Source organism: Anneissia japonica, unplaced genomic scaffold, assembly GCF_011630105.1.
Source record: "Anneissia japonica isolate Jap-2015-1 unplaced genomic scaffold, ASM1163010v1 scaffold284947_len354889_cov159, whole genome shotgun sequence".
Classification (NCBI taxonomy): Eukaryota; Metazoa; Echinodermata; class Crinoidea; order Comatulida; family Comatulidae; genus Anneissia; species Anneissia japonica.
In genome coordinates this window covers 271,357-284,126 of record NW_022746767.1, presented here as the reverse complement: position 1 = coordinate 284,126, position 12,770 = coordinate 271,357, and the positions used below count along the sequence as shown (strand labels likewise).

Here is a 12,770-nt window from a genome sequence, read left to right as displayed (position 1 = left end):
ACAAAACTGTAACGTTATTGTCACGTTATCATAATGTATTATTGTTTGCTGGGAAGGTCGTTACTACTCGCGTAGTAGCTCACCTCTCCTTAAGTTGAAACAGGAAGCTTTTCAAAGTCTTGGATGTGTTTGAATAACGTTAAAAACAATTGACGCCTAGATATAGGCCTGCTTGTAGATATCATCTTCATTATGATATATGATATTTGGATTATTAGTATTCTAAAGATTTGCTACTATTAAATTACGAGCAGTTTGTCAATTTCTGGAGTGCTTTTTCCACGCTTTGCATGAACTGGTTGAGTAGACGCGCGTATATCCCTCTGATTTGCGGTTTGCTTTAATTAAATTGTGTCTCAAATGTACGAAAACCAGACTGATAAAAGTGCGTCTAGCTCGCAAAGTTTCCGCAAAAGTAGCAGCTAAATTTGGTACCATCATAAAGCTAAGGCTATACTGATGATGGTGATGTAAAAATTAAAGCATGAATCCACATGAATCTAAACTTTCTCTCCTACTTTTCTAAAAATAGATTTTTAAATATTTTTTTCTGTCGTTTAAACAACGATTTATTATTGATGCAAAGTAATAAAAAGAAACGTGTTTTGACAAAATGTAGTCAATTATAGCATTTGAAATATTTATAGAGACATTTCCGACATTTGTTGAAAAATACTACCCTTAAAATTCGTTTAAATGTAAAATATTTTCAGGATAGATTCACCAGGGTATACCCATTTTCAATCATGTGAAAAAAAGTGTAAAAGCCATAGTCTCCTCTCCTTGGAATACCATCCTTAAAGTGCTGAATATTCTGAGATTCTGTATAAATCACATGCTGGCCTAAAGTATTAGTTTATAATTAAGCCAGACTGCTACTAGTCCGTTATGTATGGTAACTAGGCCTAGTTCTAGCAGGAGCCTGAGTCGATGACGTACGAGTAAAATTGTCGCTCCACCGGCGGGCCAATGATAAATCAGCATACTAGGCCTAGCTATAAAACCGAAAAGACTCGAATAAAACGTCAAAACCAATTTTCATTTAGCGTAAGAATAACAATAATTAATAATACTATCTAATAGTACGATAACACATGGAAATCAGTAGCTCAACTAGGCCTAAAATTGTCAAATTTAGTGAAATCAAACATGGTCTACCTACAAAGAACTTACTTTTGTTTGTCATCGCACATTAAAAAAAAAACAAAAACGTAGAGGCAGGTACCTAACATAACATAGGATCCGCTGTGTGTTCAGCAATTTTCGTAACATTCGTAACCGCATACATTCGTAACCTTTCGCATTTTATTGGAAATATTCGCAAGATTAATTATGAGCATTGATTGGTAGTCGGCTCGTGATCAAAGGTGTCGACTGGTACCGACTGGTACCGAGATTCACAGTCACTTACCTCGGCAAACTATTCGATGACATAGTAGCTACTTTCAGTAGCCACAAAAATTAGTGGACGCTGGGTAATTGATTGATTGATTTATTTATTTATTTTCCACATAATGAACAAAAACAAACATATACATGATCAAACATATTCAATAGGCAAATAACATTGGGAGTTACCATACACATACCTTAGACATACACATTTATACACGTGTATGTTTAAAGTTTATTATTATTATTATTATTATAAAGCAAATTATCAATTAAACGATTATTATTATTATTATTATTATTATTATTATTATTATTATTATTATTATTTCTGTACAGATAAATTGTCTATCAATATGGAACATTGACCACTAAATTTTTCACATTATATATGCTTTGAGAATTTAGCATTCATTAAATTATTATATCCTTCTTACCGCCGGTTCTTCGTAATGTCTCGATATTGCTTTGGTTACCTTAAATAAAATTATATAGCCTAAATCAATTAAACAGTTATTTAGATTTTTAAAAACACGTTTGGACAATGTCAAGTCTGTTAATACTTATAGGCCATCAAAACAGTTTCACATTGCATGTAGTCATGTTTGAACCAATTGGGGCTATTGTTTCATCTTCAAAAAATTTACTTTGCCTATTGCCCATGTTGCCTATATTATTATATACATGTACATAATACTTGAAATATACTAAACATTAAATCATTCATCAGAATAAACTATTGATAATTTCCTTTACCGAACAGAGGCCCACCAATATAGAAAAAGGTTCAATCACACAAAAAATAATTAACTTGGCCGGGAGACGGGCAATACTTCTTTCCTGTATGTGTCTCACCTGTGGCTTTGAATTTCTCATCTTTCCGAGGACGACAAATATAAATGAAGATAAAAGGATTCCCAGTAAGAAACTTAGAAACGTCGATCCAACTAGAAGATTAGTATTTGAACCTGAACATTTCTGTGGTACTTAAATAATAAATGATAAACAAAATGAAAAAGGATAAAATGATAATAAGGATAAATAGTGTATTACAAACATCTGAAATGTCCATTACTTTATAAATTTACATAGAGCTAGTTAGCGTATTAATGGAATTATCATTCAGAAACAATGCTCATAAATATGCCAAAATAGTGAACGTAAGTTTCTGAATAATACAGTAGTGTTACTTTTATTTAATCATTGATCGATCGGACAACAGATCAACCGATCGAATGATTCAAAGACAAACAGACTGAACGATAACTGACCACAATTCGAATACCTTCATCAAATGACCGAAAGGTCCACTGATTAATCTCAGATAAGATAGTATAATACATCATCAGGAATGGCATTCCTGATGATGACATAATTAATGTCGAAATATTGAATTCCGACACTATTGCGTGCATTTCGATACTTGGAGTATGTATTATTCTTTTTCATCAAATGAATGAACAAAAACAAAATACGTACCCGTGGTTGAAATACTTGCTACGGATGTTAATGATGGTCCTATTAAAATAATCTTTCATTAGAAAATTCTTTCATTAGAAAATAAAACCGAATATATTGATATACGTAAATGCAGGCTTGATACGCAAAATTCACAATTGGTGATGGTGTCCTCATTTATATTAAAATTAATATAAATGAGGACAACGCCATTAATTATATATTGTATTTAATATAAATGTGTACACCACCACCAATTATATTAACAATAATATATAATTGGTGGTTTTGTCCTCATTAAAAATAACATTCTTTGTAAAGAAATTAAAACTTTTACTTGAGAATGAAATACAAGGGCTTTTTGGGTTGAGTAAATTTACAACATTCTAAACCTTTACTCTTAGGAATACCCAATTTTACCTAAATTTTTAAAATATTTCTTTATCCTATAACGGAAACGCGATTGACAGTTGAGGCATTCAAATACCTTAGAGTAGTTTTGGATCGTAAATTAACATGGTTAGAATATATTGACAAATTAACATGTAATATCTCAAAAAGTATTGGTGTTATTCACCGTGTTAAGTTGTATTTACCCCATAATACTTTCAAAAAGTTGGCGCCTTAGTTGTGCCTCTTTTTGATAATTGTAATAGTGTCTAGTCGAATTGTAATGTTAAACTTTTAAATTCTCTTCAAGTGATTTTAAACAGACTAAAAATAATTTTAATTTCCGCAGATAACAAAAACTCCAGTTGTAGATATTTTAAGTTCTTTGGATAAATGGGAAAAACAAATATGCTTTTTTAAATGTTTAAAGGACCAAGCCCCGTTATAATGTATCTAAGCTGGAGTTTATCTGCGGAAGGTAAAATTATCTCTAGTCTGTTATATTCAAGTACTTGAAGAGAATTTGAAAGTTTAACATTACAATCCGACCACACACAATTAAAATTATCAAAAATGTCCAATCAGACTATTCATGCTTTTTTTGATACAATGAATACTCCAATTGAACATCAATTGAATAATATGTAGGGTAAAAGTACATTTGTTTACAGATCAACTAAATTATGGAATAAACTCCCAGATAATATTAAAACAAAATTTGAATCCAAGACTCTTTTTAATTTTAAAAATTATGTCAAATCCTTATTAGATAACTTATATCAATTTTTGATGCTTATTATACTCCAATGTAAATTATTGTATTGTTAATAGTTGAAGAAAATTTTTTAATGATGTTTCTTTAATCATTTTCTTAATTTTTAAATACACTGAAAGTATTATTTCAGTATAAAAACAGATAAATAAAAAATATTAAATCTATGTCTTCATAGTTTCTATTCATTTGCAAATAAACGTACATATAAAAAATATGAATGAAGAGAAGACGTACCTATGGAGAAAGAACTGGCTATGGATGTCGTTGATGGAGCTAATGAGCAAAACAAGGTTATGTTTTCAAAATTAAAACAAAAAACATAATTTCATATTTAACAGAAACATTAATAGCTGGCAAAAATAATGTAAATTTTACAAAATACAGATTTCTGAAATACTGTATTGTAATTATCTAATTATTCCTATAATTGTACTTACAAGTAGGCCTAAACAATGACATTGTTCCTTTATTACTCAGCTTTCCTTCACTCCCACTGTAAGCTGCATTTTCTGCTCGACATCGGTAGTCTCCTTCATCCATTTCATTGACTCTGCTGATCTTTAATGTTGTATCTGACTGTGGATACTTCTCAGTATCAGACACATCTAGTACACAGCCAGTTTTGATCCATGTAATGGTGATAGGTGTTGGAACACCATCAGGGAAAGGGCATGTGAATGTCGTAGTTTTGTTTCTGTTGACATATCTCTCTGTTGGTGACAACATTGGTGTCTCAAGGTCTGTAATGACAGTTCCAAATATNNNNCTCTCTCTCTCTCTATATATATATATATATATATATATATAGAATATAGAATCTATGTAATCTTTGTATTGTTAAAGTGATTATTTTAGATGGCAGTTATCATTTTATATTCAGTCACATCTGTATGTAAATTATCAGATTAACTATCGATAGTTCTTCTACGGAGTAAAGGCCAAGCAATACACGGTAGCAATCCAAATAACAATTTTATTGATTTATATCATTTATAGGTATCTGGAGCAGCACCCAGACATTATGAACATATATATATATATATATATATATATATATGTTCAAGTGCCTGATCAATTCTAACCCCACTTGCGCACGCTTCTACATGCTACCAAAAATACATAAGACTGATACTCCTGGTCGACCTATTGTGTCCTGCTGTAATTGCCCCACTGTTATCATCAGCGAGTTTTTAGATAATGTTCTTAGCCCTATGGTTCAGCGACTGCCTACGTACATTAAAGACAGCAAGGAAGCACTCGTGCTATTTGATCAATTTCAATTTCCTGGCGACCATCGTCTTATATTTACTATGGATGTTACATCTTTATATACCAGCATACCCATATCGGATGGCCTTACTGCTCTTAAGTACTTTTTGGAGTCAAATAATCCTACATCACATGCCACATCTACTCTTATCCGCCTTGCTGAATTAGTTTTGACCACCGCTTCGTTCACCTTTAATGGATCATACTACCGACAACTTACTGGAGTCAGTATGGGTACTCGCATGGGACCCAGTTTTGCATGTTTGTTTATGGGTTATCTGGAGCAACAAATATTCAATGAATACGACGGTACCAAACCTTTGCTGTTCAAACGCTACATCGACGATTGTGTGGGAGCTGCATCTTGCTCATATGACGAGCTAACCAATTTCATTAATTGCATGAATTCCTTTCACCCAGCTATCAAGTTCACCCACGAGATCTCATACACCAGTGTCACATTTTTGGATATCGATGTTAGCATCAAGGGCTCTACATTATCAACTTCCGTCTACTATAAACCTACTGATGCACACACCTATTTGAATTACCAGTCATCACACCCACCCAAATGCAAAGACTCTATCCCTTACTCACAATTAGTTCGACTCAGAAGAATCTGTAAACAAGACGACGACTTTAAAACACGCGCCAAAGAAATGATGTCCTTCTTTTCCAATAGAGGATATCTCACCAACATCACCGACGGCTGCCTCAACAAAATTAACAAGATGACACGGGAAATTGCACTCAACCCCGGGAAAGCGCTGCATCTACCGATAGAATACCGCTAGTCCTTACCTATCACCCAATAACGAAACAAGTTGCTGAAGTAATAACCAGGAACTTTGAGATTTTATCATCAGACCAAGCCACAAGTAATGTGTTCACATCACCACCTATGCACGCCTACCGCCGAGATAAAAATTTTAAGGAGACTCTTGTTCATTCCAATGTTAAATCCACACATAACCCACCTCCTATTGGATCTACTACTGCGTGTAACCGACCACGATGCAAGACTTGCGCTCATGTTTACTCCACCGACATCATCCACGGACCGGCTAGTATCTTCAAAATAAGAGACTCTTTTTCATGTATTTCTTGTAACATTGTTTATGCCATTATTTGTACCAAATGCAGACTATTATATGTTGGAGAGACCAAACGGCGTATGAGCGACCGCTTTACTGAACATCTACGATCTATCAAACTCCAACTACCTGATCTTCCAGTTGCCACTCACTTTTCCACTAATGTTTATATTGCCAAAACCTTCAACGTTCTTTGCGGCCAACAGGGGCTTCCTTTTCGGAGTTTAACCTTAGGCCATAAAGTATAACTAGTTGCTTGAGATTCAGAGATTATATTTGGCTCGTGACATCAACTCTAAAAATAATTTGGCCCTTCAACAAAATTAATGAAGAACCAGGGATATATATATATATATATAGGCCTATATGTGTGTGTGGGGGTGTGTTTGTGTGTGTGTATGTATGTATGTACAAAATAGTTGGTCCACGTGTGTTCAAATAATTAAACAAAAATAATGATGATAAACAAATTCTAGCAAATCTTGGTACATCTATGCTAATCTTTCCGGAAAAAAAATTGTATTAGAAAACAAAATAACATGGAAATGTGAAGTCAGTAGCAGTACTCACAGTAGACTGTTAAATTTGAGAAACCGTCTGCAGTCTCACCATCAGGTGAAGTAAATACTCTGCACAAGTAGTAACCTGCATCCTCTACTACAACGTTAGAAATAATAAGGCTTCCATTATCGCTTAAGCTGTATCTACCATTGGGTTCTTTGTTTCCATATGCATTATGTATAATATTTTCTCCTTGTGTAATACCATCTGCATTACTTCTGGACCAAGCCAAAAAAGCCAAATCTTCTCCTGGTGCAGGTGTAAATGTATACGTCAGTAATACATTTTCACTCAATTTTGCCGTAGCAGGATCTACTATCACTGATCTTGATTGAGCAAGGGCACCTTGAACCAAGCAAGCGTTTAAAACAAATCAAAATTATATTATATATGAATGTTAACAGAAAATGGAATAATATGTGTTGTATGAACTTAATCAACTCTGCTCACTGTGAGCACCAAACGACGCGACACCGTTTGCTGATTGTTTGTGGCAGTCTGAACATTAAAAACGATCGGTTGCGCGCGCGTAGTGGCGTTGCGTTTTCCATATCATCCCATCTGTCGACGATCGTCGAGCGCTCTGAGTACCCGACTTAACTAACAAAGACAAAAAATATCATAATTACCAAAAATGAAAACCAAAATTATCAGGCAGACAAAGTACATTATGTGGTAATTCCTATGATTGTTACTAGTGTCATAGATAAACACAGTCAATGTAAAACAATGCACATGCCTACACAATTACAGTACTAAGTCATAGGCATACGTGAATTCAGTTAATAAAAAACGCCCTTTATGTCTAATACAACTGCCATTGAGAACTTGGTAGTTGCTAAATACAACGGGTTCAGCCGAGGGGGCGTGGCTTGTATGGTAACACGTCATGTATAAATTATACAGTCTACCTAAAAACATCGCACATACACCGTGTGACCATGGAGGAAGAATTTGTGACCATGTGACGTTAGTGAGGCGGGCTGAGGCTTAGTTTGTACATAGGTTTGTGCTACTGCTACGGCCGGGTGACGGACGATCGGGGGCACGGGAGACATCGAGTCCATTTCCAGACCATTGGGCCCAAAGTATGGACGATCGTGTCGGTCTAGGCACCTCTCCCTGCGCTAGGTCTTGCCAGGAGGCCTCTTCAGTAGTCTGAAGCCTTGGCAAAGCATAGTCCTAGACAAGTGCTTCAGCAACCCGCAGCAGTCTGTCTAGCAGCGGCGGGGCCGGGGGACAATGGAGCTCCGAACAAGTCAAGGATCCGCCGGCCGAGCTCGCCGGGCAGTCGGACCAACAAAAAAAAAATAATTAAATATAGGCCCTCGCCGGGCAGTCGGACAAAAAAAAAAAAAAAAAAAAAATTAAATATAGGCCTACAAAAAAAAAAAAAATTAAATATAGGCCTACACCAAGCCATGTCTTTCACACTGCTAAGTGCCATTTCCGGCCATCCAGAGCTCCCTTTAGAAAAACTATCTCCTAAACCCCCTCCTCAGGCATACGAGCTCAATCCCCCTGTTGGACAGATTAGCTCACCCCGAAAAAAAATGTATCCCAGAGCAGCCACTGTCTAGGCCTTTAGGCCTATGCAGAATGTGGCCCGAGGCTAATAAAGAATAGGCCTAATTGTTAATACGTTACTTTATACAAATTGCAATTGGAAAATTAATATATTTAATTAAATATTTAACATTCTGTTCCCCTTCTCTTTTGTGTAACTAGCTGGCAATTTTGTGAAACATTACAAAGTAATAAATCTTCAGCAGTTATGTGTAATAGAAGTTGTAATTTTAATTTATTAGGCCCATTTTGTCTTCCAGTATAGTGGCGCCACCCCTGTTCTACGTTCACATCGAATAGACCTTTCAGAAGTGTCTATCGCACACTTAACAACTGACCAAGGAACCAGGAATACGCGCGTGTCCTTCAAACAAAATTGCCCAAACTTTCTAATGTGTTGTCCCAAAACGCGCGTGTGCTTACGTACATTTACGCTATGGTTTTGTGGGCCTAAAGAAACAATATTCAACAAGGGGCCGGGCTTAGCAGAAAGTGCCATTAATTCATTACGTCATCTTGTCATCTCAGATTGTTTTTTATCGCAATGTCAATTGCTCCAAGTCTTTTAAACTCTCTCATTTTGTATGTTATCTGTCTCTTATACACATCTAGATGTGTATAAGAGACAGATATCAGTCAAATATGTCTGGTATCGTACAATGGTGATGACATTTCACATCTTAATCTAATTACTAATCTATGGATATGGTTTTATTTCTGTCTCTTATACACATCTAGTTCTAGGCTCTCAAAAAGATGGAACGAACTTCTTTATGTTAATCCATGATTTCTAAGGATCATGTGGGGTTCATTTTCCCCTTGTATTTATATTATTATTGGTTAAGTGTACGATGTTTTACTATGGATGTAAAGTCTGAAATAAAGAATAATGAATGAATGAATTTGCCGGCTCTTTTAAACCATTTATTACTAATAACTATACAAAATTTGTTAGAAATTTATTTGCTCCGGTGGCTGCAGATTAATCCATAAGAACAAAAACCTATAATATAATGTATGCATACATTGAAATGGACAAAAAACTTTACTTATTCAGGAATCAGGTGCCTAACAACACCTAAGCGAATAGAAATTTAAATAGAATTTTCAAGAATTATGGGTTTCAGAAACGCAATAATTTCGGCCTCAAAATGCTACTTCGTCGGAGCTTCTCGGTTTCTGGACCTCGACAGGGACCATAAAGAGCCCAGCGTAAGGCGAGTTTGTAAGCGCACACCTTTCCCACCGAAAATCCTGCCTATCTACAAATGACGTAATGGATAACACTTTTATTTTTATTTTATTATTTCTAAAATTCAAATCTGCAAGCTAGTGCATATTATTCGGCGCATACAACTACTCAAGGCACATTACCAATTATCATTACTAAACCACCCAGTTGACGGTGACCGTCAACTCCCAGCAAACTCTAATTTTGGGGCGATTGAAATATAGTGGTGGTGGCGGTTGCGGTGGCGGTTGCGGTGGTAGGGCTGACATTCAGAGAGCATTTTCCGACGGAGAATCCAACATAATTCGTTATGGATAGAAAACTAGTTTTACAGAATATGAAGCTGTAAGATCGATTACGGGCCTAAAAGCACTTAAAATCTCTAAATTGTTAGTGATTCCAAAGCCTCGACCTCTCGACTTATCCAGAGGTTCTGTGATAACGCCCCTCCTTGCCGTCGCACAAATCTTGGCGCTACCACTTTTGTTTTGTGATTATTTTACATAAGCAAGAAATAACATCATCAATAAGCAAGAAATATTGAAATATGGAGTGTTTACTTCGTTTGGCAAAATATTAAATCAATCATTGGATGCAATAATTATGATGAATGTAGGCCTAGTATCCTAATATTGTGCTGTAGTACAATTAAAAATAGAATGGAAGTTTATATTGCCAAAACCTTCAACGTTCTTTGCGGCCAACAGGGGCTTCCTTTTCGGAGTTTAACCTTAGGCCATAAAGTATAACTAGTTGCTTGAGATTCAGAGATTATATTTGGCTCGTGACATCAACTCTAAAAATAATTTGGCCCTTCAACAAAATTAATGAAGAACCAGGGATATATATATATATATATAGGCCTATATGTGTGTGTGGGGGTGTGTTTGTGTGTGTGTATGTATGTATGTACAAAATAGTTGGTCCACGTGTGTTCAAATAATTAAACAAAAATAATGATGATAAACAAATTCTAGCAAATCTTGGTACATTTATACTAAACTTTCCGAAAAAAAAAATTGTATTAGAAAACAAAATAACATGGAAATGTGAAGTCAGTAGCAGTACTCACAGTAGACTGTTAAATTTGAGAAACCGTCTGCAGTGTTACCATCAGAAGTAAATGCTCGGCACAAGTAGTAACCTGCATCTTCTACTACAACGTTAGAAATAATAAGGCTTCCATTATCACTTAAGCTGTATCTACCGTTGTTTCCATATGCATTACCGGTATGTATGATATTATCCCCTTGTGTAACACCATTTGCATCACTTTTGAACCAAGCCAAGAAAGTCAAATCTTCTCCTGGTGCAGGTGTAATTGTATACGTCATTAATGCATTTTCACTCAATTTTGCCGTAGCAGGATCTACTATCACTGATCTTGATTGAGCAAGGGCACCTAGAACTAAGCAAGCGTTTAAAGCAAATAAAAATTATGTTATATATGATTGTTAACAGAAAATGGAATAATATGCGTTGTATGAACTTATTCAACTCTGCTCACTGTGAGCACCAGACGACGCGACACCGTTTGCTGATTGTCTGTGGCACTCTGAACGGATCGTCATTAAAAACGATCGGTTGCGCGCGCGTAGGTGCGTTGCATTTTTTATATAAACGCATCTGTCGAAAATCGTCGGGCGCTCTGAGTACCCGACTTTACTAACAAGGACAAAAATATCATAATTACCAAAAATGAAAACCAAAATTATCATGCAGACAAAGTACATTATGCGGTAATTCCCACAATGATTGTTACGGTACAATAGATAAACACAGTCAATGTAAAACAATGCACATGACTAACGTAACACAATTACAGTACTAAGTGATAGGCATACGTGAATTCAGTTAAGAAAAAACGCCCTCTATTTCTAATGAACTTCGATACAACTGTCATTGAGACCTTGTTTCAGATTCAGATATATTTATTCAGATATAACAATGAATAAATAAATTGAAATTGAAATTGAAAAACAAAACAAATAGATCAAATCATTATTATCTTTGATCGTTTCTAAAAAAAACTTGTCTTGGAGGGACCCCCCCCCCCCCCAAAAAAAAAAAACACCAAAAATAAACAAAAAACGTACCGGTATATAATATAGGCCTATATAGGTCTAGGCCTAATACATAATAAGCAAAAAAAAAATAACAGTTTGTTTAATCCAAAATTGGATTTATAAACACAAAAACAATAGAAAAGATGTGTAGTAAAAAAAACACCAAATTTTAAAAATATGATTATACTATATATACATACATACTTTCAGTACTATTGTATTTGCAGAGCTTACAAATATGGCGTTCCGGAAAAGCTCTGAGTTTTCAATCGAAAGTTGTTAAAACCTGGTGCTGAATACTACTTGGTAGTATTTGTATAGTTATTGTATAAATATTGATTATTCTAACTGCAAACACAATTCTGTTACCCTATGTAATAATTAAGAAAAAATAAACATTAAGCCTATATAAACAAAACACGTTCCAAATGCGTTATCATTGCATCCACACTTATCCAAAACTAAATTCCTACAGCACTATAAATACTTTTAATTTAATGTTTGAAGCTTACTTCATTGTGTTCTTGACCTATAGTAGTATGAACATATTATTATGTGAAAGTCCGTCGTTGGCATTGAAAGATAATTTTAATATTTCCTCCAAAGTAATATGGTTCCGTTATGGCCCAGATTGGGTTAGTGGGCTTTATTGTCGCATAGGCCTATTTCCTAACATATAGGTCCAGACAGGTAAATGTTATATTATCTATTGTTTAGTACTAAAAATAAACATTAAGCCTATATAAACAAAACACGTTCCAAATGCGTTATCATTGCATCCACACTTATCCAAAACTAAATTCCTACAGCACTATAAATACTTTTAATTTAATGTTTGAAGCTTACTTCATTGTGTTCTTGGCATATAGTAGTATGAACATATTATTATGTGAAAGTCCGTCGTTGGCATTGAAAGATAATTTTAATATTTCCTCCAAAGTAATATGGTTCCGTTATGGCCCAGATTG

General features: G+C 34.9%; 1 protein-coding gene across 1 annotated transcript in view; it reads right to left on the bottom strand.

Moving 5' to 3' along the window:
* Nucleotides 1-12,770, bottom strand: part of LOC117120281 (hemicentin-1-like) — a 27,737-nt gene that overhangs the window by 5,329 nt on the left and 9,638 nt on the right. Inside the window, exons 11-16 of the mRNA XM_033265291.1 lie at nucleotides 10,809-11,144; nucleotides 4,453-4,755; nucleotides 4,250-4,288; nucleotides 2,872-2,910; nucleotides 2,248-2,378; nucleotides 1,830-1,868 (exon numbers count right to left, since the gene is read on the bottom strand). Coding sequence (XP_033121182.1) covers nucleotides 1,830-1,868; nucleotides 2,248-2,378; nucleotides 2,872-2,910; nucleotides 4,250-4,288; nucleotides 4,453-4,755; nucleotides 10,809-11,144 — 887 coding nt within the window. The remainder of the gene's footprint in view (nucleotides 1-1,829; nucleotides 1,869-2,247; nucleotides 2,379-2,871; nucleotides 2,911-4,249; nucleotides 4,289-4,452; nucleotides 4,756-10,808; nucleotides 11,145-12,770) is intronic.